We start from the raw sequence: 26,576 nt of genomic DNA on the forward strand, positions 1-26,576 counted from the left end.
GAAGGAGGTTACACTGAGTATGAGGAACAGAAGATGTTAACATATTAATGCCTCCTTTGAACTTTGTCCCAGTGAGATAGCAAGCTTTCCCCAGATGAAACACGAAATAAGCACTATATAGGGGATTGATAAGCCTCTCAAACAAATAACACCTGTTCTGGTCAACACGTACTGAGGAAGGGGTTGTGCCACTACCAAGAGCAAGAGAGTCTGTTCATCCCCTTTTGATGAAAGAAGCTAATTCTACTGTTCAAGAATTTTAATATGCTTAAATAAAGTACCAGTTTTAAACATATAAGACTATTGAGTGGTCTATTCCCAACCGCATTCGTAACATTTTCGATTTGTTTTTTTTCCGATCGAATATTTTCAGTACAAATTCCATTGAAAAAACTCTGCAGAAAGACAGTACACCTATGACCTTATGGAAATGTGGAGCTTTCATGTGCTATTTTAGGCCTTGCCGAATAGCGATGATCGTAGAACATAAATACCCAGTTCTGATATGTAAAGTGTCCACTTAAAATGTATTGGGGGTCATTACGACCCAGGCGTTAAGGGGTTAACAGCACCGTAAAAGGTTGCGGTGCGGTTCACCCCTTAACCCCTTACTACGAGGTCCCTTTGCGGCTCCCGACCTTAACGGCTGGTCTGGACCAGCCGTTATGGTAGGGTCCGGCAAAGGGACCTTGAAGGTAATTACGGTACTGCAATTTGCGGTACCGTAATTACTGCCTTCCCCTTTCCCATTGGGCCCTATGGGGCAAAAATGTGAATGGGGAAGGGCCAATGGTAAATGGGGAATTACCGCCCCGCCAACCTTGGAATGGGGTGGTAATTCCCCAATTCACCATGGCGGAATCGGTAAGTTACCGGTGTTAACCATGGCGCTAATAGCGCCACTAGTTAACGCCGGGGTTGTAATGAGGGCCATTGTCTTCCAGCTTCTTTTTGACATTCATATTTTTTAATCTGTAACCCAATCTTTGATACTACAAATTCGAACTATAAACAAAACACAATATTCCAGCTGCTGGTCACATGTGCTCTGTCAGTTTTGCAGTATTTTGTAATCAATGGGTATTACTTCCCATTGAGTATTTGTTTACAATAGATGGAACCTCCTGTGATCTTGAACATGTATTAATTATTGTGAATCTTCTTTTAATTCTATAGGTGAATGATGGCCAGAAAATTGCAACAGTGATTCTGTTTATTTTTCCGATGGACTAATACAGTACAGACCTTCATTGAGAGAATATGCAATATCGTCATGTCTAGAAGGATACATGACTAAGAGCTTGTTGGCTTTTCAATGTAACGTGGAACTGGGATTGGAGAAGACTACTGAATACATGAAGGTTTTCAGCCAAACACCTCCATGGCAACTTCCAGCCTCCTACATCTATATAGACCGGTTGACTGATCATGAGAACAGTGTATTATTTTGTGCAAGAAAAGCATATTGTAAAGCCTATTTTTCGTGAAGAAGCACGTAGCATTTTATATGAAGGCAGTTTATTTGAAGGATTTTGCAAATCACCTGTGAATACAAATGGACAATTAGTGTCCATGCACTGAACATTATACAACTTTCAGTAGGAACCAGTCTACTTTATTACCAGAGAAGATCTACAGATGACCAACCTTGTTCGTGCCCAGAATATGGAAAAAGGCACTGTCTGAAGACTTTCTATTCAACACCAGAGAAGACCTACCTGTCTGAAACCTCATCAATGCATTGAGTACAGGAAAAGTTTCAGTCAGAAAGAATCTCTTATTAAGCACCTGAGAACACATACAGATGAGAAACCTCATCAGTGCTCTGAATGTGGGAAAATGTCCAATGCAAAGAGGTCTCTTAATAAGCACAAGAGAACACATGCAGGTGAGAATCGACATCTGTGCACTGAATGTGGAAAAAGCTTCAGTGCAAAGCAATCTCTTTTTAAGCACGTGAGAATACATACAGGTGAGAAACCGTATCCATGCACTGAATGTGTGCAAAGCTTCAGTGTGAAGGCAGCTCTTACTGTTCACGTGAGAACACATACAGGTGAGAAACCGTATCAGTGCACTGAATGTGGGAAAAGCTTTCACATCAAGGACAGTCTTATTTATCACCTGAAAACACATGCAGGCGAGAAACCTTATATTTGCACTGAATGTGGGAAAAGTTTTCATTCGAAGGGAGCTCTTAGTGTTCATCAGAGAGCACATACAGGTGAAAAGCCTTATGAGTGCAGTGAGTGTGGGGAAAAGTTTGGTTGGAAGGCTAGCCTTATTCCTCACCTGAGAACACATACAGGTGAGAAACCTCACCCGTGCACTGAATGTGGGAAAAGCTTCAGGATGCAGGCAGTTCTTAATGCTCATCTGAGGACACATACAGGTGAAAAACCTTATAAGTGCACTGAGTGTGAGAAAAGCTACCATATCAAGCAAAGTCTTATTTACCACTTGAAAACACATACAGGTGAGAAAGCTTATCAGTGCAGTGAATGTGAGAAAAGCTTTCATGTGAAGGGTACACTTAATAAGCACCTGAGAACACATACAGGCGAAAAACCGTATCAGTGCACTGAATGTGGGAAAAGGTTCAGTGGAAAGCGACATCTTATTGCTCACATGAGAAAACATACAGGTGAGAAACCTCATCTGCACTGAATGTGGGAAACACTTTAGTGAGATGGAACATCTTAATAGGCACCTGAGAACACATACAGTTGAAAAATTACATTCTTCACCGGAGAACACTTTTAGGTGCAAAACCTCATCAGTGCACTGAATGTGGGAAAGGCCTCCAGTATCAAGAGCGATTGAGTGTTCACCTGAGAACACATACAGGTGAACATCCTTTTCAGCCCACTTAATGTGGGAAAAGCTTTAGTGCTAAGTGAAGTCTTATCTACTACCAGGGCATACATAAAGGTGAGAAACCATATCTGTGCAGTGAACGCAGGAAAGCTTGCATTGCACTGATATCTCTTATTCATCAAATCAGTGGGTTTTATGTTTTGTATAAATGCGACAGATTCATGGCTATTTACTAAACTTGAAATTTTCAATGTCAACTAAATCCCTGTGTATTGGACAGTACCCTATTACAAAAATGGTTGGTTATGAAAGCTGGAAGCACTGGCATTTGGAATTCACCCTTCCTGGAATTTTAGCATGGAAGATACTGCCTTCTGTGGTAAGATACTCATCTTAAATACTGCCTGTGGACCTTGGGCAACATAATGTCCACTGGCTCTTTTGAAAATGCCTAATGACATTGCTCTTTAATCAGTAATCATAGACTCTTGCCAGCTACTCTAGTGAACCATCATCCTAATTGAGTACCAAGAAGGCACTTTGCTGTACAGTAGTGATCACTTGATGCCAGAGAACATATACATGGGGGAACCTTATTAGTGCATTGAATGTGGGAGGAGTAGTGTCCTATATCTCTCTTCTACCTTTTACCATCAGACCAATCTACAAAGAGGTAGGCATCAAGGACACCACCTACTCCTGGTTACAATCCTTCCTGGCGGTGTCCGGTCAAAGTTTCGACTCAAAAGGGTGGGATGACAAAAGGGTCGAGTCAATTTGACCGAAAACAAAAGGATCGATTTTTTTTTTTTAATGTATATTTTTTTTTGATGCTTTAGTATAGTATAAAAAAGCTGTTTTTACACCAGAAACAGGCGTATGGGGTGTACCCCGCCCCCCAAAAAATAAAATAATAATTCAGCCCTTTTTTCCGGTCGAATTGACTCAACCCTTTTGTCATTCGACCCTTTTGAGTCGAAACTTTGACCTATAACTCTTCCTGGCTGATGGGAATATGCCATTATGGTGCCTCCTTTAGTATTAAAGCCCCTGTCTTCAAGATGTGGAATGCTCCAGCGCTGCTCCTTCTCACTTATCTTTTCTAATAACCTATATAACCATTAGCAAAGCTTATCCACTTGTATAGTCTCAGATTTTACTCCTATGCCAATGTCTCACTGATACTATTCCACTGATTTGGCAGCACAGCATTGCTGTGGATGAATATTCAGAGCTGTTCGCCATTAACAAGAGAATGGAGTCAAACTGGCTAAAGTTGAACTCTTGACAAAGCAGAGTGAAAAGTATTGGGCTATTTTAGCATGTTACAGGTTCATCTGCCCCGGCTGCTAATAATCTGTTTCGTGGTGCTTTTTTGGTTACTAAGGGGCTTTTTATTTCTAAGGTCCCTTTTCCGCAGGCCAACCTTCAACTCTATTCCCCTCCCTGAACCCTTACATCTAGCTCCTCCCTCAATATTGGGTTTCCTAGTTTCAGAAGGCCTATTTATATCTTGAGGCACAGCTCATTGTATCTGGCATGCCCTCAATATGATACTTTACATTAGCACAAGCAATCTGGCCTTCACGTTCTTGCTGGAGACCCATCTCTTGTTATTTGCTGTACTTTTGTTTTTACAGTTTTGCTAAGGTTTTCATTTGTATCTTCTGTTTGGAACAAAGAAACCTTGATGTAATATATCCCCACATATATGGGGTGTATTGGCCACTGGTCCCTCCCAGAAAATAGAGTCCGCGGATATGTTCAGATCAGGGCTGTGCCGAGGAAGGAGTTGTACAATTGTGAATTCCCGATCTGATGAACTGTAAGGCAACATTCATTGTTTGTTTTCATTAATTACTAGCTGCACGCTTCTTTTAATAGTCCCATCTTCAGAAAAAGGAGTACAATTCTGCAGCTTCAAAAAATGTTGTCTGGGGCCCTGCTTAAAACGCTTGGAGAAAATTGTGAAAGGCATTGTTCACCTCCGGGGTAAACCATGCACTGGGCATTTTACAAACCTGCAATGCCAATGTGTACAGCGGATGTGAAACGCTGCTCACGATTTCCCAGAAAAGCGTGCCTTGTGTGGAATCCCTGTTCACTGAACTCCGCAGCATGTGTTCCTTTTCAGAAAGTTCCAGAACTCTAGTGACCTCCTCACAAAAGGAGTCTAAACACGGTCTAACACTATTGCCTGAGGTTTGTGGAGTACTAGAGGTTATCATCTAGTTCCCTGGCCTAAGACTATCTTAATGGGGTACGCATTGCAGAAGAGAGGGTACACTGTCCACTGATTAAGCACTATTTTGCAAGAACGTTGTTGGTGTGATGAGTAAACAGAAGATGTCAAAGGGGTTCCATTTTACAATTGTATGTCTTTAGAAAAGTACCATTTTGTGAATGTAGTAGGAATTGCAAGTTGAATAGAAACATTCAGTGTGCTCTGATGAAAAATAAATCATGCATATTTGGAAATCAAATAGTGTACTTTCTTGCTAAAATAATAAATAGTGTTGGCTTAACAATGTCCTAGCGGGTTCTGTATTCAGAAGAGGCATCATAGACACACGAAATGATCAGCCGACCAATTTTTTATTTAAATATTATCTGCCAATTTCTATTACTGCAATAACATTAAAAAACATACTTTCTTACTAGAGCGTCAGGGGCGCACCATATGTTTTAATTGGTTACGTCTCATCTCTGATTTATCCTGATCTCAGTTTTATTTTGGAATGGGTGTGATTGTGAACTTTTTTATTTGTAATTGAAGTGTTCTCTCTATTTCCTTCCATGTATTTCTGATGTAGGCACTCTATTTCTTTTCTTAAAGGTCTTGTCAGCCAACCCCACACAAATTACGCTGATGGCACTTTCCTTTCTTGTGTCTTGCCTCGGGCGTACCATTTGTAATAATAACGGGATTCCCAATGCATCCCAATTATTCGTGTGTGCTGGTCTCTACATAATTAACGGTTTTTCCTAGGGTTTACTAATTGAGTTTGTAATCCTGATAAATGTTTGTTGGCTGATGTCTTGCTTTATTGATTCTTTCTTACAATTTGTGAAGTTAAATATTTGGCAGGCAACATTTTCCTATAACACATGTTATGCTCAAAACTTTCACCAGTTTTTAGTTCTTTGCATTTTTCTATTAGTCCACACCATCCTGATGACGGCAAGAGTTTATGTGTAACACCTTATTTTAGGTGTTGAAAATTAATACATACGTTCGGTGACCAGCAATATTGCCATTAGTACTATAAGGAAGACATGGTATCAAACAGTAAAACAGACACACGTGCTCACAGTTCAAGGGTGTTTATTGAACTTCAAATGGGTTGGTTGAATGCCTATCTAATCCTAAACATAAGGATGGGAGCAAGCTACGACCATCAATTAATAATAAAGCAGTCCTAGTCGAGTCTGTCAAAATAAAAGGGCCTATACTAATAAACATGTTGCCAATCCTTACTTCTAAATGCAAATAGTGTGAGAAACAATGTTATGCAAAAGAAAAGTGTTCAAGAAATTATGTGTCAGGATATACAAGGCGTTTGCTTCCCTTCCCCATGTTTTCAGCACGGGACAAGGCGGTACACTCGAGCTTAGCACACTCTCTGGCTTCTCTACCATGAGGAGGCAGTTCAAAACCTTAACATCAGGGCCTTCTGTGCCAAAGCCTCTTTGCCATTTAAAGTCTCTTATTTCAGAGGGCGCAGTGCCGCACCACTCTGTCAAAGGTATTTCATCTTGCTTTTTTAAAGTTCAATCACTCATCAGCAGTTCAACTTTACTTGCATCTCTTATCACACAGGTTTTTAACAATGTTCATTCCAGCGCTTGCCATACAATGTTGCTGCTTGCAACCTTGGCTGCAACACAGACCAGTTTTGTATTGGTCTCCCCAACTCACCGTCTGTGTTGATTTCACTGACGCTGCTTTGTTCTTAGAGCCAAGGATGGTACCACGGAAGCTGATGCTTCTCCCCGCCTTGATTATTGACGCGGGAGGGCCCCGGGTATCTCCGACACACAATGCAGGATTCTTCAGCCTGGTTTCCTGGTCTTATGCTTTCTATTCTCATGGTTTCTGGAAAGTAACAGTACCTTATCAAAAAGGTCAAGGGAACTTCCCTCCTTGTGATCCCCTTCTGTTTTGCCGACTTTCTTCTCTCATTTAGCTCCTGTCTCAAAACTGCTGTTTCCTCGTGTGCTTAGCCTCGCTCAGAGTGTGCTCTCATACTCTGCCTTTTATCCGAGTGGAGAAGTGTAATGGAAGTCAGGTGTGTGTGTGATGGTCAGTAATTGCCTGACCTCGTCTGACCATTCTGTTGGTGCACGTCAGGTATACTGCTCGGGTGTTAGTCTGTTTTCTCTCATAGCGGGCTGTCCATGTGAAAGTGTTTGTGTTGTAAAAGGGGCGGGGTAGAGTTCCTAAATATCCTGCCTGGTAGGATGAGGTAAAGGTGTTACAGGGAAGGGGATACCCCGTCTCACCAACCGGTGTCCCATTCCCCGAAGACTCCTCACCCAGGTGATCCTCCCGCACTGGTCTACTCCCCGGCACTGGATCCAAAAGCGTGTCCTAGCCACCCGGATGACAGATCCCCAAAGACTAGTGGGCGAGACACCTTCTGGTTTCTCACAGTACCCGCCATTACTATTGATGAAGGAAATATCAAGCGCCCTCTGGATGGAACTGATGCACAGGTGTTTAGGGAAAGCAGAGGATAGTGATGATGTGAGCATGCCCCAGGGGCCGGCACACCTCAGGCTACCTGCATTTGTACCTGCACATGTTTAGGCTGTCGATGAGCTGTACAGTGCTATGCTGCTTGGAAGATAGATCTCTTACTTCATTTTAGGTTGCCTGTTCTGAAGTCCTGGCAGAGCACACACATAATATTGCATAGAATGCAATAACATGTGATGGGAGTGCTGTGAGGCAGAGTGATACTGATTGCATGCAAGGCTACGCGAGTAGATCTCAACCCATGGCTTGAATGTAAGGTCATGTCTCTGTGTAGTGCTCCTACACCAATTATTCCAGGCGGGCCATTAGTCTTAATTTTCATCATGGTTGTTTATTTAGAACTTAATGCAGTCAGTTATGTGTGTTGTACGATTCCTTGTCTACTTTCGTATCTCTCAAACAATACTGTATGATCCACAGTTCTTTGGGAATGAATACACTGCACATTATCCATTGGAATATTAGTTGGATTACATGCTCCAACGCCCCATTGTTATATGAAGTGGTTTGATGGGAGAACCAGCTCCCGCCTCTTCCCTGAAGAGCCTCTGCCTCTTGACTAACATTCAGGTTCCCCTTGGAAACACAAGGTGGAGCCTCTTCTTGTTGGACCTTTCAATATCCTGAAGTTTTCTTCTCCTGGTTACCCTCCAAGTTGCGACTCCTTAAACATCTGCTGATCCATCCTGATTTCCTTGCGGCTCACAAGCACACTTCTCGCTTCCTCCCTTGAACCGTTGGTTGCCCCCATCACTGCCACGGGTGCCTCCCTTGCTGAGTGGGGCACCCCCTGCTCTGTCTCCCTCACAGCTGCAGCCTATCGTTCACATGCTTCCCTCCCTGCCCCTGCCACGTCCTGCATCCCTGCCCTGATAGCACCACAGACCATTTGCATGAACCAGCAGACAATGGTAGGCGTCTTACCCTGCTCCTCCACACGTGTCATCTGGCAGGTCCCTGTGAAGTATTGGGGCTGGAGGGGTTATCGTGGCTGGCTAAAACGGAGCAGGAGGTGCTGCCAGCACTGATATTATGCCAGATGGGTTCTTGGGAAGTCCCACGGTGCAGGAGGGGTAGACTCCCAAGTGCCTGGTGCTGGGTAACATCCTGAAAGGAGACGGTTCTTGCAGGGGAGGCCGGCGCCAATAATGTGTCCTCCTGCAGGTGACCAGGGTGGAATTCGCCATGCAAAGAGGAATGTAGGAAAGGTGTTGTGTGGCAAAAGTCATGTGAGCCACAGCAGACACTGCTACAGATGTGGGACACTTGCCCCAGCATTCAGTGACTTCCACTCCTCTCCCTTAATGCCCCAACCTGTCGCAGCTCCGGTAACTTTTATGGGGTGCCTGGGCCTGGTCCAGGGCTGTTGCGTAACTGGAACCAGAGGCTGTAGGAGAAGAGAAAGGGACCCCTCAACCAGTGGAGACATGTTCTGGGACACCACACAGATATGCGGTTGAACCAAATACTACTGACACAAGCTACTAGCACAGAGTACATATTGCCATGTGGATCATGGTGCCTGCAAAATCTGGTGATATCTATCAAGCGCCCACACAGCAAGCGCTGCACGCCGTGACACTGTAGGACATTCCACTTTTCCTGTGTTGGTTTGCATCAGTGTAGGACACATACGCAGTGTTGTGTGTCAGTTTTAGGCTGCACATGCCCTTGTGCAACCTCTGGGATGAGATGCGGTTACCTGGACAGATCACTGCCATGACCCTAGGAAACCACATGGCCCACTTGCAGGCCCACCCGAGGTATTGCAACAGCTAAGGCGAGACATCCATGTAGGAAGGGATCAGTGCACAGTGTAGGGACTTGAAGTGGGTATGCAATTATCAAGTCTATTGGGAGGCACTGAGTCATCAGGCTATTGTAAGAAATTCCCTTCATGTGCCTGCCACAGGGAGATGGTTTGGGCCCCAATCAACAGGCACTCACGCTGCATACACACAGCATAGCAGCAGCTGGTCCATCGGGTGCACACCTTGGATGAACCTTATGATTCAGAGCAATGCAACATGATATGCCATAACGCAGTCTATCACTTGCCAGGCATAGCCAGGGGCCTCCCGGCTGAGTCTCAGTAGCACCCGGATCTCCTGAGGGCTGATAGAGGCCAACAAATGCCCCCTGTATCAGCATTGGGTCTGATCGAGCTTGCCTTCCTTCCGTCCCAGTGCCCCTTCCACGCCCTGCTCCTGTGCTGGAGCACCCCATATGTGCTGATCCTCCTTTCTATCTTCACCCACGGCTTAGTGGGCAGCGCTGCGATAGGAGACGTGCCCACACGGGCTAATCACCTCAGGCCCCAGGAGCGCCACCTCCTGGTACGTAAAGATGGAGGTGTGCGGCCCAGGAGATAGGCATTTGGGTACATCACCGGTAGGAGGCGTGTAGAAGAGTGCAGCCCCAGTTGAATAGAAAATAAATAATGAAACTATATACTGATTCTGGGCTCGGGGAGAGAAATGAAGGGCGGGATCAGAGATTTCGTTCGTGGAAAAATGAGGCAAGAAATTAATGTTTTACTGTCCTCATTATGACATCACCCTTATACCTCTAGCCCTAGTGTTTATTATTTTGCCATACATTTTAGCAGACATTAGGTGTGACTGATGCGAGTGGATTACTCCAGTCTAAACTAGTCCTATCAAAGGACTGTTTGACACTCGATCCCAAAATTCGAGAGACACTTAGAAGGCCTTCTGGCATGATATTCCTGCCTCCCACTTTGTTGTGATTAACTTTGCATGCACCTGGTGCAAGTGACTAGTATCTTGAGACAGACAGAGGTGCTACAGAGGCAGAGACGCAAGAAAGGCCCAGACAGAGGCGCTGCGAAGGCACTGGAATCAGAGAGCAGCCATGGCTGTCAAGAGGTGCTGCAGAGGCAGTGAGGTGCTGCATGAGGCAGTGAAGGAGCGCTGCTTGAGGCAGTGAAGAGGTGCGGCGAGGGCAGTGTGGCGCTGCAAAAGGCAGTGAAGAGGCGCTGCAGTGGCAGTGAGGTGCTGCATGAGGCAGTGAACGGGTGCAGTGAAGTGATGCTGCAAAGGCAGTGAGGCGCTGCAAGACGCAGTGAAGAGTCGCTGCCTAAGGGGTTCTGCAGAGGCAGCAAGGTGCTGTATGGCGCAGTGAGGTGCAGTGAAGAGGTGCTGCGAGGGAAGTGAGGGGCTACAACAGGCAGCGAAGAGGCGCTGCATGAGGCAGTGAAGAGGTCCTGCGAGGGCAGTGATGCGCTGCATGGGGCAGTGAAGGAGCGCTGGATGAGGTAGTGAAGAGGTGCTGTGAGGGCAGTGAGCCACTGCAACAGGCAGTGAAGAGGCACTGCAGAGGCAGTGAGGTGCTGCATGAGGCAGTGAACAGGTGCTGCTTGAGACAGTGGGCCTCATCACGAGTTGGGCTGTTTTCCCGGCTGTAATACCGCCGACTGTAATAGCCCTAGCACCGACTGGTCCGGTGGTATTACCACCGGATCACAAGTTGGGCCTTAACGGTAAATCCCCATTCCGCATTGGGTCCATTGAATCCAATGGGGAATTTTCGGTGCTAATACTGCGGGCTAATACAGCCAGTTGTAATACCGCGGAAAACAGGGATTTTCACCTCCAGAAAAAAGCTGGAGGTAAAACAGCAGATTTAGCGCCCAACTCATGATAGGGCTAGCCCTTAAATGTGGCAGTAATACCGTTACCACTGCATTTAAATGCTACAGCCCAACTCGTGATGAGGCCCAGTGAAGTGATGCTGCAAAGGCCGTGAGGCGCTGCAAGATGCAGTGAAGAGTAGCTGCATAAGGAGTGCTGCAGAGGCAGCAAGGCGCTGTATGGCACAGTGAGGTGCTGCAAATGTGAAGAGGTGCTGCAGATGTGGAGAGGCGCTTTGCTGAAGTGTAGCGCTTTGCTGAAGTGAAGAGGCGCTTTAGTAAGGGCAAGTGAGCCCCTATGTGATGTGCTGCAGTGTGCAGTGCGGCGCTGCAAGAGGCTGTCAAGCGGCGTTGCAGAGTAAAAGTAATTGGACTGGAGATCCAAGGGAGCTGCTTAAAAGTGTCAGTGGAAAGTCAAGAGGTCCATTGGTTAGGAATGGCAGAGGCTCGAGTCTCAAGGAAGCACCACAGGGAGCTGTGAGGAGCTGCAGTGGACTGGAGCTCAGTGTAGAGCTACAGGCGCTGTGAGGAGCTGAAAATTGAAGTGACTTTGGTTAAAGTTTAAATGAGAAAATGCTGTGTCAGGGAGTCACGTAGATAAACATTGCGGCAGTTGATGGGAGAAAGGTGCAATGGAAGTACCTTTGTTATGTGGCTGCATTACAGAAGGGGCTGGCGGAAGTCCACGGCAATGAGTTGGGCGTGTTCCGGAAAAGTTTGTTGGAGCTTGGAGCTCCGCTCTCATGGGTGTCTCAGCCTGAATGATGACGTCATTTAGAATACATGGGGTGATGGCGTTGACTACAGCGGAGCGAAGTCGTCACTAGTATCAGTTTTTGCTTCTTTGGAACATTGAAGTGACGATCTGTAAAGGAAAAGAAAAAGGAACCTAGGTTTCGTGTCGAGTCGTCATGACGTGGCATCTGCATGTGATTAGGTTCTGTTCTTTGATGTTACGTGCCGAGGCGAAGCACCTTGCTGGGCCAGATGATGCTGTTTTGTTAGGGCAAAAAGGAGCCGGAAGAGAGGAATGCCGTGGAGCACTAGCGGTTATGGCTAGTAATGCAGAGGAAGCCAGCGAAGGTATTGACGAAAGTTTAAGTCAGTGACTTTTGTTCCGTGTTGGTACTGCATTTCCACAAGAATGACAGTTGGGGCGGTGATCTCCATTCCTGAAAATGTTGCTGCAGATTCCAAGGGATACGTTTCATGGAAAGGGGGTGCACAATTTAATTTTGATGTTAATGTTGTGGCACTATTGATGTTTGGAGTTAACATCCAATGATGCATATCTGTGATGGTGAGGCCTATTAATGTTTTCTTACTTGGTGGTTGGATGTCTGTTTTGGGAACCTCAAGGAACCGACCAAGAGGGTGATGTATGGCTTATCACCATCTGGTGGAAGGTTCCAGTGTTCATTGGGGTTGGGCCACACTTCAAGTTTGGTGAGTCATGCTATTGCCATATGGGTGGAATTTGCTAAAGAAGGTCAGTACATGTGTTTGAGTAACTTAACCATGCATTTCTCCACAGGATCTTACCATTTAGACTCTGCAGGCTTAAAGTATGGTATCGTGATGCAATGTTTATTGTTATTCTAAACCATTTTTAATGCTCAATTCGTCATTTTGGTATGTGTGTGGTGTAGAGCATGGTGCGGGACTCATACTTGTGAGTTTTGCAGGGGCTGCCATGTACTGTCTAAGGTTGGGGACTAGTGGTCTTTAGTTGTGCTGTGACACAAATTTGCTGGGACGTGGTCGCCGAGTAGCTGGTTGTGAAAGTACACAGTTTTGTGTTGAACTAGGTAGTGCCTGGTTATGTGGTGCCTTTGTATTTGGCAAATGTGGTCAGATGTTTGATGTGCAGGATCCAATGTTCAAAGTAGATATGCATGACTATGTATCCTAACCTAACATTTATGTCCACACGTACACTCCGAGATCAACCCTGCAAGTTTAAACTATGGACTCTTATCTGGCGTTTATGTTTTACTGTTAACCATGTTTATACTAAATTCGTTGTTCCTGGTGTTTTGGAGTAGAATTGTGTGTGGGTTCAGTGTGAATGTCTGAGTGGATAGCATAGCATTGTGTTGGATCAAAGGGTGCAATGTATGTGCTCTCTTCATGGTTTAAGTCAAGTTGTTTGACAAATTGGTGTCAAGGTTGTGTGGTACCAGTGGTGCCAACGTGACTGAGATTTAATCTCAGTGGGTGTGTGATAGGGTACAATTGGTGTTTTCTCATGTAGTGAGGTCGAGTTGTGTGAGGTAATGGTGTCTAGTTTGGTGTGTTATCAGTGGCGTCAATGTGACCAGAACTTATTCTGAGTGGGTGTGTTAGGCTGGGTGCTATAATCTTTATGCAAGTTCATGCAAGTGGATTTCTGGTGGAGTGTTGTGGGTTGGATGTTGGTTAATTTTGGGGTTGACATTGGTTGGGGGCTGGCTCCCTGTTTTTGAGTTTGGTGGTATTGGCCTGCCATGTGGCGGTTGCTGGGCTCAGTGTATTCAGTACAATGATTGCCAATGATTGCTGGTAGGAATGTTGTGTCTAACAAGTTTTCTTCCACAGGTGACTTTAGAGTTTAAAAGTGCCGATTTCACGTGGAGATAAAAAGTTTTGGCAGCATGCAATTGGCATTTTAGGTACGTTAGATTAAGTTAGGAATTAGCTGTCATGAGAGGTCTATTGTATCGAAATTTTGAGCATGAGTGCAAGAGGCCGTAGCAGTAAGATTTGAGAATGGGGTGCCGACCACAGATATAATTCGTGGCCTTTATCAGGGATGCATTTAGCAAAATGGATGTTTGTGAATTTAACGCAAAAAAAAGAAACGTGTGATGTTGGATGAGTGTCAAAACACATGTTTTTGGGAACTGGTTCTTTACCCTACATTTTTCCACAGGCACATTATCAGTATGGGCCCTGTAGGCTCGAATTTTGGGCATTGATGGGGCGTTTCTTTTACTTGGTTACCATGTTCAATGCTCAATTGGCCTATATAGTATGTGTGTGGGAATGGTGGTTGTTGCAATGTCAACGTTATAGTGTTTAGCTCTTGCAAGAACAGTGTGGGTTTAAATTCAGCTAGAACAATATGATATATATCGCAATGCAAATGTAAACTACTTACTGGTGATGTAGCAGGAGTAGAGAGTGGTGATGTGCATGGATTTTTAGATCCAAGTGTATGAGGTGTAGCTTCAGTGGATGTGGTGTGAAGGGAGTGAGATGAGATATTAGTGTTATGAATGTTGATTATTTCTTCATTATAGTTATTAAGTTGATAAGTGTTCATCACTAGCTGCTCCATGTAGGTAAATTTATATGTTCTCACCACAGGTGTACTTTTAATTTTATTCCACAGATGGACATTAATGTTAATAGATTTTTGAAGTGGTGACAAGGTCTAAACTTTTTGGAGTTGTTTTTGGTTATTGTGAAATGCTTTCTTTAATGTGTTGTTTTCCAGGTGGGACTTAACTGGACTATTTTTTTTAATGAAATATTGATCTTGTCACTCATATTTTACTGCTGTTGTTGTTTCCCCTATAGGGGGAAGATGTGTTGTGATTAACTCTGCATGCATCTGGTGCCAGTGACTAGAATCTTGAGATGGAATGCAGGGCTTAGAATGTTTATCTATGAGTGTGTTCCAGGTTTCTCAGTTGCAAGGATGTAAGCCCTGAGAGAGGATGCTGGTGGGTGTCCTATGTCCCCTTTTACTTACCTGACTCTTAGAACTGTATTTGATGTACCTGAACTTAAGTAAATAAGTTAACAGTTCACTGGAGTGTCAGAGTCATTATTGGCCGGACCCTGACGATTGTCACGATCCAATGTCTTAAGTTCAAATTGTGCTTAGCAATTTAGGCGCACATGCGCAGTACAGATTATTGCTTCCAGCAATACCTGGAGCCAGTAGGGCAGAGGGAGAACCTAACCAAAGACTGCCAAAAACCACAAAGAAAAATAATAAACACTAGAGTTGGGGTAGGCCATGATGACGGCAGATACAACTTTACCTATGATCTGCAAAGGAAACCCACCTAGTCCCGACCCCACAATTCCTTCCCCATTGCCCGATGATCAGTACATTATTTATTTTATTTTTCATTGAGGGTGCTGGCCAGTTCCACAGATGTTGCTGGTGGAAAAGAGTGCTTTGGACACAGATTGCCTCCATAAGGCACCACCACCCTGGAAAGAGAGGAAACTGTTAGCCTCCAGTTCTAATAAATGGTTCATAAGGCTAACTCGTTACATAGTAGGTCCCTCTACAGAGGGATAGCTTCTTCCATGCGGCATTGCTACGGAGGGCAGCTCTGTGTGGATGCTCCTGTCTTCTAACGCCAGTCCCGGACTGCTGGCTCTTCTCTACACAGAAGAGGATACAATTGTGCTTAGGCGTCGCAGTCAATCCATGATCATGGGGTGGGCAGCACGGGAGGCTGGAAACTTGTAGGGCCGCCGATAAGGCGTAACACCCGGGTGCAGGTAGGACCGGGGTCTACTATGGTGGCCTGCTGCTTTATTCGTCTGGGTTGTCTCTCACCCACCAGCAGCTGCAGGCCCAGCGCATCATCCAGCCTTCATCAGGGGCTTTCTTCTGAAGCAGAGCAGAGGATAATCCTGCCCAGGGATGGGGACTGGGCACTAATCATTATCGGTGGGATCCAGATGAAAAGGTCCAATTTGAAAATAATCCCCTAATAAAATTTGCGTGGGAGGTGGAGGGGGGGGGGGCGGAGTGGGGGTGTAGCAGACAGGCAATTGCTTGTTCATTTTAAGAGGTGAGAATGCGATTTGCTTTACTTGGCATATATGTACATCTTCTCAATCCTACTTATAGTAATTTCACTAAACACTTAAGTATGCTGTGGGAACTCCTTCATTGTCAAAGCACTATTTGTTCAGGGATGATGGACACATGACTAATTTATGATGTTTTATTTTTGTGTAGGTGGTGCGTATAGTGCTACATGCTAGTTTACGGCTGCTTTTGAGAGCTCTGAGACATTAGAAGCCAGCAGGAATGCAGGTGTGTATCACTTCACTATGACATGTAGAATGTTAAATATCTCCTGGCAAGGTTTGCTCTATGTGTGCGTATATGTGTAAGGCAGACTCTTTTCAACAAATACTGTAAAACTGTCAAACATTTCTTGTAAGCATGTACCTCAAATTGCAAGTGTAAATTTCAGTCTGTTTACAGTGTCAGACACAGGATAGGTTGTTGAGTTGGCATCATGCCACCTGCCCGACCAAAGGCATTGTGTGTCAGCAGCAAAGGTAGGATCAGTAGCAGTCTCTACAGTACTGCCCTCGAAGGTCATGGACTAGGGTCATAAATAGGGAACTCTGGAATTGGTATATTTTTCTCAAGTGAATAATCTGGTTTCTTGTATCCTGGGCAACGGATGTCTGGAGAAGTGATCCGCTCAGTTTTCCTCTTTGCCGTGTATTGGGTAGAGAGCCCACCTCTTATCTGATGATGTTGCCCCATGCACATTTTATTGGCTGTAACAGGTTTTGCACTTTGATTTTCTTCCCAGACCGATATCATTTAAAACATGACTGAGAGTGGCCCTGTTTTTTTTGTGCTCAGCCTTTTGAGTCCTTATGACCCATAAGGCATGGATGCCCCCATTGCTCAACAGAGGGTACTCCCTCTCAGTGTGCCTAGGCTGATGGTAGCTTTTTGCTTTCTCTAATATGGCTCCACAGGGTAGAAACTATTTAACCTGGTTGGGCCCCTTCTGACCCCTCCTCCATTTAATAAAATAAAGAATGTTCTGTCCCAAATACCCGAGGGGTCACATGAGTGCAAGAGGCCGTAGCAGTAAGATTTGAGAATGGTGTGCTGACCACAGATATAAGTCGTGGCCTTTATCAGGGATGCATTTAGCTAAATGGATGTTTGTGAATTTAACGCTAAAAAAAAAAACGTGTGATGTTGGATGAGTGTCAAAACACATGTTTTTGGGAACTGGTTCTTTACCCTACATTTTCCCACAGGCACATTATCAGTATGGGCCCTGTAGGCTCGAATTTTGGGCATTGATGGGATGTACATACATTGGTGACAAACTAATGACCTAGTGTGAAGCATATGGCCCGACCCTCCAAGTCTGTAAATGTGGAGCTCTTATGTGCTAGCTCCATCCATGCCTAATAAATATAATGGTAGAAAGGGAATGTAAAGTATCCAGTGTAAGGGAGGCATGGTATCACCGGTATGACACTGACACAAAAGGTACAATTTGTAAAAATGTTATTAAAGTTTCTGGTTTTGGAAAAACTCCTACTTTGCCCTATTACTATGATGGGAGTATTGTCGACCATCAATACATAAAACAGTCTTAGATGAGTCCATCAAATCGAAATGGCCTATACTAACAAAACCTAATGCCTGCCCTATCTCTTGTACAAAAAGTGTGTAAAGGAGAATATGTATGCAAAGGAAAATCAGTGTTCAAATATAAAGAATTAAAGTGGCTGACTCAGCTCTCCTCCCCACTTTAGACCGTACAGAGTAAGGCGGTCCCCGTAGGCAGGATGACAGACTCTACCTCAGGTTCTTAACACAAAGGCAGTTCAAAACATGGATCTAGGCCCACCTGGCCTTCCACATTAAAATTCTCTCTTTCCAGCTTTCAAAACACAGTTCAACAAAAAGTTCACACTTGTCCACCTCAGTCGGGCTCGGACCTCTCAAAGTAAATGTTCACGTCGGTCCCCCTCAGTCGGGCTCAGACCTTTCAAAAGCTAAAGTTCAAAACACTTGCAGGGGTTGCCTTCCCCAAGCAAAATTCACATCCTTTAAGGGTTTCCTTGCCCTAACTTATTACACGTCCGGTCTCCCTCAGTCGGTCTCAGACCGTTTTCTGATGACAAAGACTTTCGACTGTGTGTGGCTCTTACCACAGACCTCTGCAGGATCACTTTTGTGTTATTTGCCCCAGTGCTTCTTGGTCTGGGTAGTTCAATGTCATAAGCACCGAAGTTCAACGTTCACCTTCTTACTCTCCCCTTTCCTCTGGGTTAATTTTGATCACTTCGCTTCTACAGTTCATTCACTTTATCGCTACAAACATTTCACCTTTCACAGAGACTTTTGAGTGGGCTGCTTCCTTTCGCCGGACCACTCCGTTACTCATTATTTCTGGTTTCACGGCTATCGTTACTTTCATGTCACTTGTGTAAGGAACTCATGGTGGCAACAGTAATGACTGACACAAGTGATCACAGTTCAAGGGTGTTTATTAAACTGTATAAATAGTTGAGAAAAACGCCTAATCTAAACGTAAATCGAAGATGGGAGCGAGCTAGGACCATCAAATAATAAAAGGGCCTATACTAAAAAAACGTATTTCAAATCCTTACTGCTAAGTTACAAAACAGCGTGGGGCAATGTTCAACAGAAAAGAAAGAAATGTTCACAAAATGATAAGTCAGGATAGTATGGTTGGGGTCTCCCTCCCCACGTTTTAAGTATGGTAAAAGGTGAGACTACTCCTGGGCCTTGCTAGCACGAGGTTCCAGTTGAGTTCCAAAACATCAGGGCCTTCTGTGGCCAAGTCTCTGTTACCCAAAGTCTCTTAGCTCAGAGGACCTCAAGTGCCGAAACAAACAAAAAGTTCCTTCAATAAATCTTTCACGTTGGGCGATTACCCTTCACTTTACGAACCCCCTCTGCTGGGTTTCAATCGTTCTCTCAGGGTTAGCCTCCCTCTGTCTGGTTCACTAAAGCCTTTTAATCTCAAGTTCAACAATCATTCACTGTGGAAATCCCGCGGTCGGGTTCACTCTTGTCAACACAATGTTTTCAGGTGTTTTAGGCTTCTCCTCGATTTGCAGGCATCTTTCAGCCGGGTTCACACTTGCCAGATAGACAGTTCAACTTGCTTTATCCCGGGAGGATAGCTCAGCGGCAATGTGCTCGCCTTAGAAGCAAGATGACACGAAGAAACACAGGTTCGATCCCCGGGTCCGCGCTTAGAAACCTCTGGGTATTAAGCGCGTTATAAATACGCAACTAAGAGAAACATTCCAGTAACAGTGCCTCGATGCGCCCGGGCTTTTTGAGCACTTTAAAAAAAAATGCACAAAACGGGATTCACTCTCATTAGCTCTCCCCTAGGTATCACTCCGTCGGGTTCACATAGAAAATCATGAACTATGTTAAAAATGGCTAACAGTTCATGATTTGCTCCTCTCATCAGAAAGTGGCGTTTCCCTTAATGTAGCTTTCTTTCGGCATCCCTCTGTTGGTTTCCATTCCCCCCGCTTTCTCTCGGCAACGGGTCAGTGTAAAGCGGTGTGTCTGTACTCCTGCTCTCTATATGGCAGAGGAGAGGCACAGAGGACCCCAGCCAAGATTCTCTATTATTGGTAACGTATTCGAGCAATCAAGGCCTAGCTTCTCAGGAGGTGATGCGGGCTGGTTCTTAAGTACAGTGTAGTCGCCGAACCCCCACAAAGGAATGTCCACACACTATATTACTGAAAACACAGTCTTTATATAAATAAGGTTCCTGGTTATATACACAATCACGATAATACACTTTGTGCTCCGATAATTCTGAAATGGTAAATATATACAGTTCTAGGTGGTACCACGATTACTCTGATTCCATTAAAATGCATCAACTGTACTCAGTTCAAATAGCATACGAATCCACACAGCAAAACTATATCAACCTTAGACTTAGGAGGAAGACAAGTTGGTTAGACAATTGGCAGAATACTGAGCCCCTACCACTAGGCACAGTTCCGTATGAGGATCCCCCCCACCTGGGCAACGTGTAAATGAAGAGGCACTATAAACCCAGTCCAGAAATTTTCTATTAGAGTTTTTTATCTTCTTCTATAGTTCTGCAACCCAAATGTACCTTGTGTTGGAGAGTGCTTCATCGGGGAATCGATGGGCCCTTCTTGAGTGCACTCCCTTTCAAGCAGGAGCCATGGGTTGTCGAACTTCCGAGATGAAGAAAGGGTGAACGTTGTTGTTGAGGCCACAGCTTCGGTCCCTGCAGTGCTCGTAGACGAGTGATCGAAAACGTCCTGCAACAGGGGAGGCGTGTGGTGCACCTCGACGACGATGGTTCGTTGCTGCAAAAAGTTAGTGAAGAACTTTGGTCCAGCGAGGGCGTCAGGTCATCTGTGTCTGGCATCGACGGGCGGGACGTGACCACGGCTGGCTTCAGTAGCTTCGTGTGCATCTCTGAGGTCTTCGGGTGGCGGGAACCCACCGGTGGATTCTCCTCGTCATCGGCAGCCTTGACTTTCTCCGGCAGGACGAAAGCGGTCGACGATGATGAACAAGGGAGTCCTTGGATCAAATGTTCTTAGGCAAAAGGAGCACGGCAGCTTCGGTCGGCGATGGCGGTCGGTGGACGGTTGTCCAGTGCTTTTCTTTGTTCTCCTTAGCGGTCCTCTTCTCCGGTCAACAGCCTTTCGTAGGTCTGCCTACCAGGAAGCTTTGGCAAGGATCAGCTGGTGCAGGATGGTCTCTCGTATCTCTGGGAGAGGTCTCCTTACCAGGTCCTCTCTTGGATCAGTTCTTGAAGGCACAGCAGCTTTCAGATTACACGGAAGGGAATGGCGGTTCACCTTCTTCTTCCGCCCTGGCTTTGAGAGTAAGCATCAAGTATCAACTTCAGCTTCTAAACGATTTCTAGCAGTGAGAGGCCGCCAGATATACTGTTGATCGCCCATTCACTCGGCTGGGTCACCCTCAGGCAACCAATCACTCAGAAGGGCATTCAGGCAGTCAGGCAGCTAATCAGTCGCACAATGCATTCAGTCCATTCTTCTCCATCCATACACTCATAACACAGAATGTGGATTCGGACAAGCACTCTGCCATTCAGCACTACACACTGCATTCATACCAGTTTCGGGCAGGGCTGTCTCAGTCATTGTGTCAACCACCAGATACTAGACACCCATAACAAAGAATGCGTATTCGTCACACATTCCATTCACCCAGGTCCCACCCCACGGGCGTACCCACAACATACAGTCATTGGGAAGCTTCCTCCCAGTCTGGCCTGGACTTCCTCCACACTACCATATATGGAACTTCCACCCAACAGCCAGTCAGGAGGTAGGGACAGAGTCAGGGCTTCCTGAGACTTCGGGAAACAAGGCAACAGGTGATGGAAAGCAAGAGGCCACGGGGGCCATCTTGTCTTCATCAGGAATCCACTGATTCCAATGACAGGGCCTTGGCATCCGAATATGGAGGACGCTCTGGGCCCCTATCAATTCAGCACAGAGCTGCCACCAACCCGTACCCTGCTCTGTGGGTCACACACAGGTGCCCAAAAACATACACTAGGAGTACAGGGTTGTACTCCTACCCATGGGTGCCATAAGGGTATCCCAAAGGTCTGTTCACCAAACCAAATACAGGAAGAGCCGCACCGCCAGGAGTCCCACATGACCTCCTGCGCAGAAAACAAGTCAGAACATACATGATAAGGCAATAAAGGACAAGGATTCAGAGGCCCTGTCCCTCTGATGCATTTCCAGCATCACAGTCAAGAGACTTTCGATTGTACAAGGGATTTGATGTGACCTTTGTAGGACCACTCTGACACCTCACGGCGGTCTCTCCTATTGCCTCCTGGTACTTGTAGTTCTAACAAAGGGTTCTTCCAATGAGCACTCCTGCGTCGCCTGACCACTCTGCAGCTGGCCCTTCACTGGGCTTCCCAAAAGTTCAAATACGCACAAGTCCTGGCGTTCACAAGTCCTTGCGTTCACAATATGTTGGTGATTGCAACCTTCAGCTCAACACAGGCCGGCTTACAATCCGTTCCCTCCGACTCATCGGCTGTTTTGAACTCCCTGGCTTTTCTTGTCTCTGGAGTCAAGGATGGTACCACGGTAACTAGCATGCTTCCCAGCCTGGGCTATCAGCGCGGGAGGCCCCCGTGTACCATTGACATCCACTCTGCCGCACACCAGCTGTAGATCCCGGTTTTAGGATTCCTTTTATGGAGGCTTTGTGGGTTTGAGTTAGAAAGGGCAAGGCCACTTCCCTCCTTGTCGTCCTTCCAAGTCTCGCCGCCTTTCTCCTCATTTGAACTGCCGGTTTGGTATAGTTGCTTCCTCGTGCGTTCAGGCTTGCTCGTAGTGTGCTCGTGTGCTGCACCTTTTATCCCTGTGGTTAAAGGTTGTCAGATGTGTGTGATTGTTGTCAATTGCCTGACTCTCTCATAGATCTGTTATAGCCCATTGGAATCCAACTACTAAAACCTATGTGGTCAAAGACCGATGTTTAATTACCCGAAGGAAGGTGTATAATACAAGGCTGTGGGAGAGGACAGAGAGGATAGAGCGAGTTTCTAACTGGCCCTGCCTAAATCTACTGTCTCCGCTAGATTGCGATGGTGTGCCACTTATCTAATAGGGATAGGATAAGAGGTAAACTAGCCACTTCTAGGTAGGTAATACTTTCAGCCTTGTTGGTCCTTTACCACTCTCTTCCACTACGTGTGAGTGTGTATTGGAAGAGAAACCTATATTTATGGTTTAATATGGCGCACCAGTGGTCAAAAGGTTAGACATCTAGTAGGGTATTGCATACTTTATTGACCTATAGATTGTCTAATTGGCCCTGGGGAGCTCAGGTCCAAAAACGACACAATAACACAAGGACAAACATTGTTAAATAATAACATTAAACAAGAAGACACTAAAGTCCCACCCTCCGTCTTAGAGTAATGTTAGTTGGCGGGAAGTGGGAATTAGATAAAAAGGTATGCTCAAAGTGCAAGATAAGGCCAACTTATGCCTCTTGTGTGTAGCAACCACCGTCGACCGGTTTCAGTGGCAAACATATGAGTGAGGCCACTTTCATCAGGACAGTCTTCCAATTCGATCAAATGGTTTAGTCAGAGAAATTGTAAGCTGACCATATTGAGGAACTGCAAGTACGACAGTTGGCTGTATGTGTACATTACCACCTAGTGTTTAGTGCCATGAGGCTAGATCAATTTAGGAGGGAACCTATGGAAAACAAAAGAAATGAAACCATAGTCGACGGCTGCACTAGGTCACGCAGATGTGTGCAAAAATGCCTGATGATATGCGTAAGCCCCAGGTAGTGTTAGAATCAGGGCACAGGAGTTCTGGTATGTCCATAAATGTTAATCACAATTCTAAAGGTGCTACATAGCAAAGACCGTTCGGTACATGAAAGATTAGTAAATTATTACGGATTAGTAAAGGAACCTCCCCTGTTGTATGATAATTCTGGTGCTTTCTGAATAGTCAGCAACACCTCGGGAGATGCTCTTTGGTGAAGGAGTGGTGGGTAGGGGATGTATCAGTCAACGTGTACAATAGCATCCCAAGGGAAACTATGATAAACTTAACGATGGGATGTTGTGGCTGCCCCACGGGCGTCTCCCTGTGTTATCTAGTCACCGGGGGTAGATAGCCACAAGACTAGAACTAATGGACGGAGGTGTTGTGCATTTGTCAATCCATTTAATTCCAAGATAGCCGGGAGCGAGTAGCTCCATCACTAAATGGAACGGTACTATCTGCCGTGTTTGTATATGTGTATGACACGTAACTGAGTGTGATTCACAGTCAATTGATTTGAAGTTATTAGCTCGGAGGTGACTACGGTTTCATTTCTTTTGTTTTCCATAGGTTCCCTCCTAAAATGATCCAGCCTCACGGCACTAATGACTAGGTGGTAATGTACACATACAGCCCACTGTCGTACCTGCAGTTCCTCAATATGGTCAGCTTACAATTTCTCTGACTAAACCATTTGATCGATTTGGAAGACTGTCCTGATGAAAGTGGCCTCACTCATATGTTTGCCACTGAAACCGGTCGACGGTGGTTGCTACACACAAGAGGCATAAATTGGGCCTATCTTGCAGGTTGAGCATACCTTTTTATCTAATTGCCACTCCCCGGCAACTAACATTACTCTAAGACGGAGGGTGGGACTTTAGTATCTTCTTGTTTAATGTTATTATTTAACATTGTTTGTCCTTGTGTTATTGTGTCATTTTTAGACCTGAGCTGCCCAGGGCCAATTAGACAATCTATAGGTCAATAAAGTATGCAATACCCTACTAGATGTCTAACCTTTTGACCACTGGTGCGCCATTTTAAACCTTAAATATAGGTTTCTCTTCCAATACACACTCACACATAGTGGAAGAGAGTGGTAAAGGACCAACAAGGCTGAAAGTATTACCTACCTAGAAGTGGCTAGTTTACCTCTTATCCTATCCCTATTAGATAAGTGGCACACCATCGCAATCTAGCGGAGACAGTAGATTTAGGCAGGGCCAGTTAGAAACTCGCTCTTTCCTCTCTGTCTTCTCCCACAGCCTTGTATTATACACCTTCCTTCGGGTAATTAAACATCGGTCTTTGACCACGTAGGTTTTAGTAGTTGGATTCCAATGGGCTATAACAGATCTATGAGACAGTTGGTGGGTGCCCAATTTTTGTGTTAAAACATGTTAAGTGTAAGGACACTACCCTGTTAACTCTACCCTTGCCCTTTTTGTTTTGTCAAAAAATTACCTGACTCTGCCTGACCCTTGTGTTGGGACACGTCAGGTAAACGGCTCTGGTGTTAGTCCATTGTGTCAGACAGTGTTTTTGTTGGAAAAGGGCGGTAAAGGTTCTAGATCTTCTACGGGCTAGGATGTGGAAAGGATGTCATAAGGAAGGGAATAGTTGGTCAACTCAGAAAGGTGAGATTTGTATGGTTTGTGAAATGAATAGGGGGGATTTTGGGAATGTTAGTGTTTTGTCGATGTATACTGGGAGTTCGGGAAAGTAATCAGAGGGACCTGGAGAAGAATGACTGGGAGTGTTCGGGTAGGAAAACAGAAACAGGAATTCTAGGACATGTGCTTTTCGAGTGCGATAGCATTTCCAATGGATTTACCAGATGCAGAGGGGGTGTCAGATTCTAGTAAAGGAGTTTAATTTGGTGGAAGGGAGGCCGAGTTGGTGCAGCCTATAAAAGCCTCTAGGACCTTGTCTTCCTCATCCCTTTCTCTGGTATAATACTGCACCGCACCTAGGGCATACCCCCAAGCATAACCCCGGGCTCCCCAACCCAGGTGATCCTCCCTCGCTCGTCCACCCCCAGGCTTGGGATCTGAGAGTGTCAGCCCTTGCCAGGCCACCTGAATGAGGGATGCTTGAGGTCTACTTGGAATAATACCCTCAGGTTTCTCACACTTGCCAACTCACCGGCTGTGTGCTTTTCTTTCTTGTCTTTACAGTTTTTCAATTCACGAGTCAAGGTTAGTACCACAGGCTTGGCCTTGCCTCCCCAATTCTGGCATTCACCCGGCAGGGTCACTGGCATCCTTGAAACACAATGCAGCCTTCTTGTTTGGGTTTCGACCTTCCCCACGTGCCTTTCTCTGCCTTTTGGAGGCAACAACCTCCTGCAGGACACTCCTGGGGTTCTCCACCTGTGACTCTTGTCCCTCAGTCCGTTGCTCTGCTCCAGTAGGTTCTCCTTCGCCCTGGAGGTTCTGCCCTTACTCGTGTTCCACCTTGCTCAGAGTGTGTCTCTATGTTCCGCCATTTATCCGTGTGAAGAGAGCTAATTGGTATCAGATGTATGCACTAAAGTCAAGTGCCTGACTTTGCCTTACCCGATTATCGGGACGTGTCCAATGCGATATGAAAGGGTTGGCCTCTTTACTCTCAGTCGCCCTCTTCCTCAGCCCAGTGTTTGTGTATAAAGGGGGGGTTAGGACATCAGAGAATCCTATTATATCGGATGGGATAGGTGTACGGGAAAGAAGGGATAACGTGCCTCACCATTGGTCGCCCCACTCCCCGAAGACCGCTTACCTAGGTGATCCTTGCGCACTGGTCCACCGCCATGGTCTGGATCCAAAGGCGATGTCTGTACCATGGCCACCTGAGAGAGAGATCCCGGGGACTAGTAGGTGAGACACCCTTTGGTTTCTCACACCACTTAAAACATTGTCTTCCAGCTTCTTTTTGACATTAATATGTTTTAATCTGTAGTACAATCTTGGATAATTAAAGTACTAACTATAAACGAAACACAAAACGTAATCTGCTAGTCACATCTGCTCTGTCCGTTCTGCATTATTTGTTAATCATTGGGCATCACTTCTGTACCACCCATTGAGTACTTGTCTCCAACAGATGGGACTTCAGAGTCGTATCATTTACTCCATGAATGCAACTGACTAGCACATATCATTCACTGGTACCGAGAGCCAGCCTGCCTAGTAAATGTTATGCCTGTGAGTGTGACCATGTATTATTAATGTGAATCTCCTTTTATTTCTATAGGTG

General features: G+C 45.4%; 1 protein-coding gene across 1 annotated transcript in view; it reads left to right on the top strand.

Moving 5' to 3' along the window:
* LOC138468414 (zinc finger protein 850-like) overlaps positions 1-26,576 on the top strand; it is a 198,654-nt gene that overhangs the window by 170,235 nt on the left and 1,843 nt on the right. The window contains exon 3 of the mRNA XM_069608965.1: positions 1,177-2,644. Coding sequence (XP_069465066.1) covers positions 1,840-2,644 — 805 coding nt within the window. The 5' untranslated portion in view covers positions 1,177-1,839. The remainder of the gene's footprint in view (positions 1-1,176; positions 2,645-26,576) is intronic.

Source organism: Ambystoma mexicanum, chromosome 4q (genome assembly GCF_040938575.1).
Source record: "Ambystoma mexicanum isolate Mex_15411 chromosome 4q, UKY_AmexF1_1, whole genome shotgun sequence".
NCBI lineage: Eukaryota > Metazoa > Chordata > Amphibia > Caudata > Ambystomatidae > Ambystoma > Ambystoma mexicanum.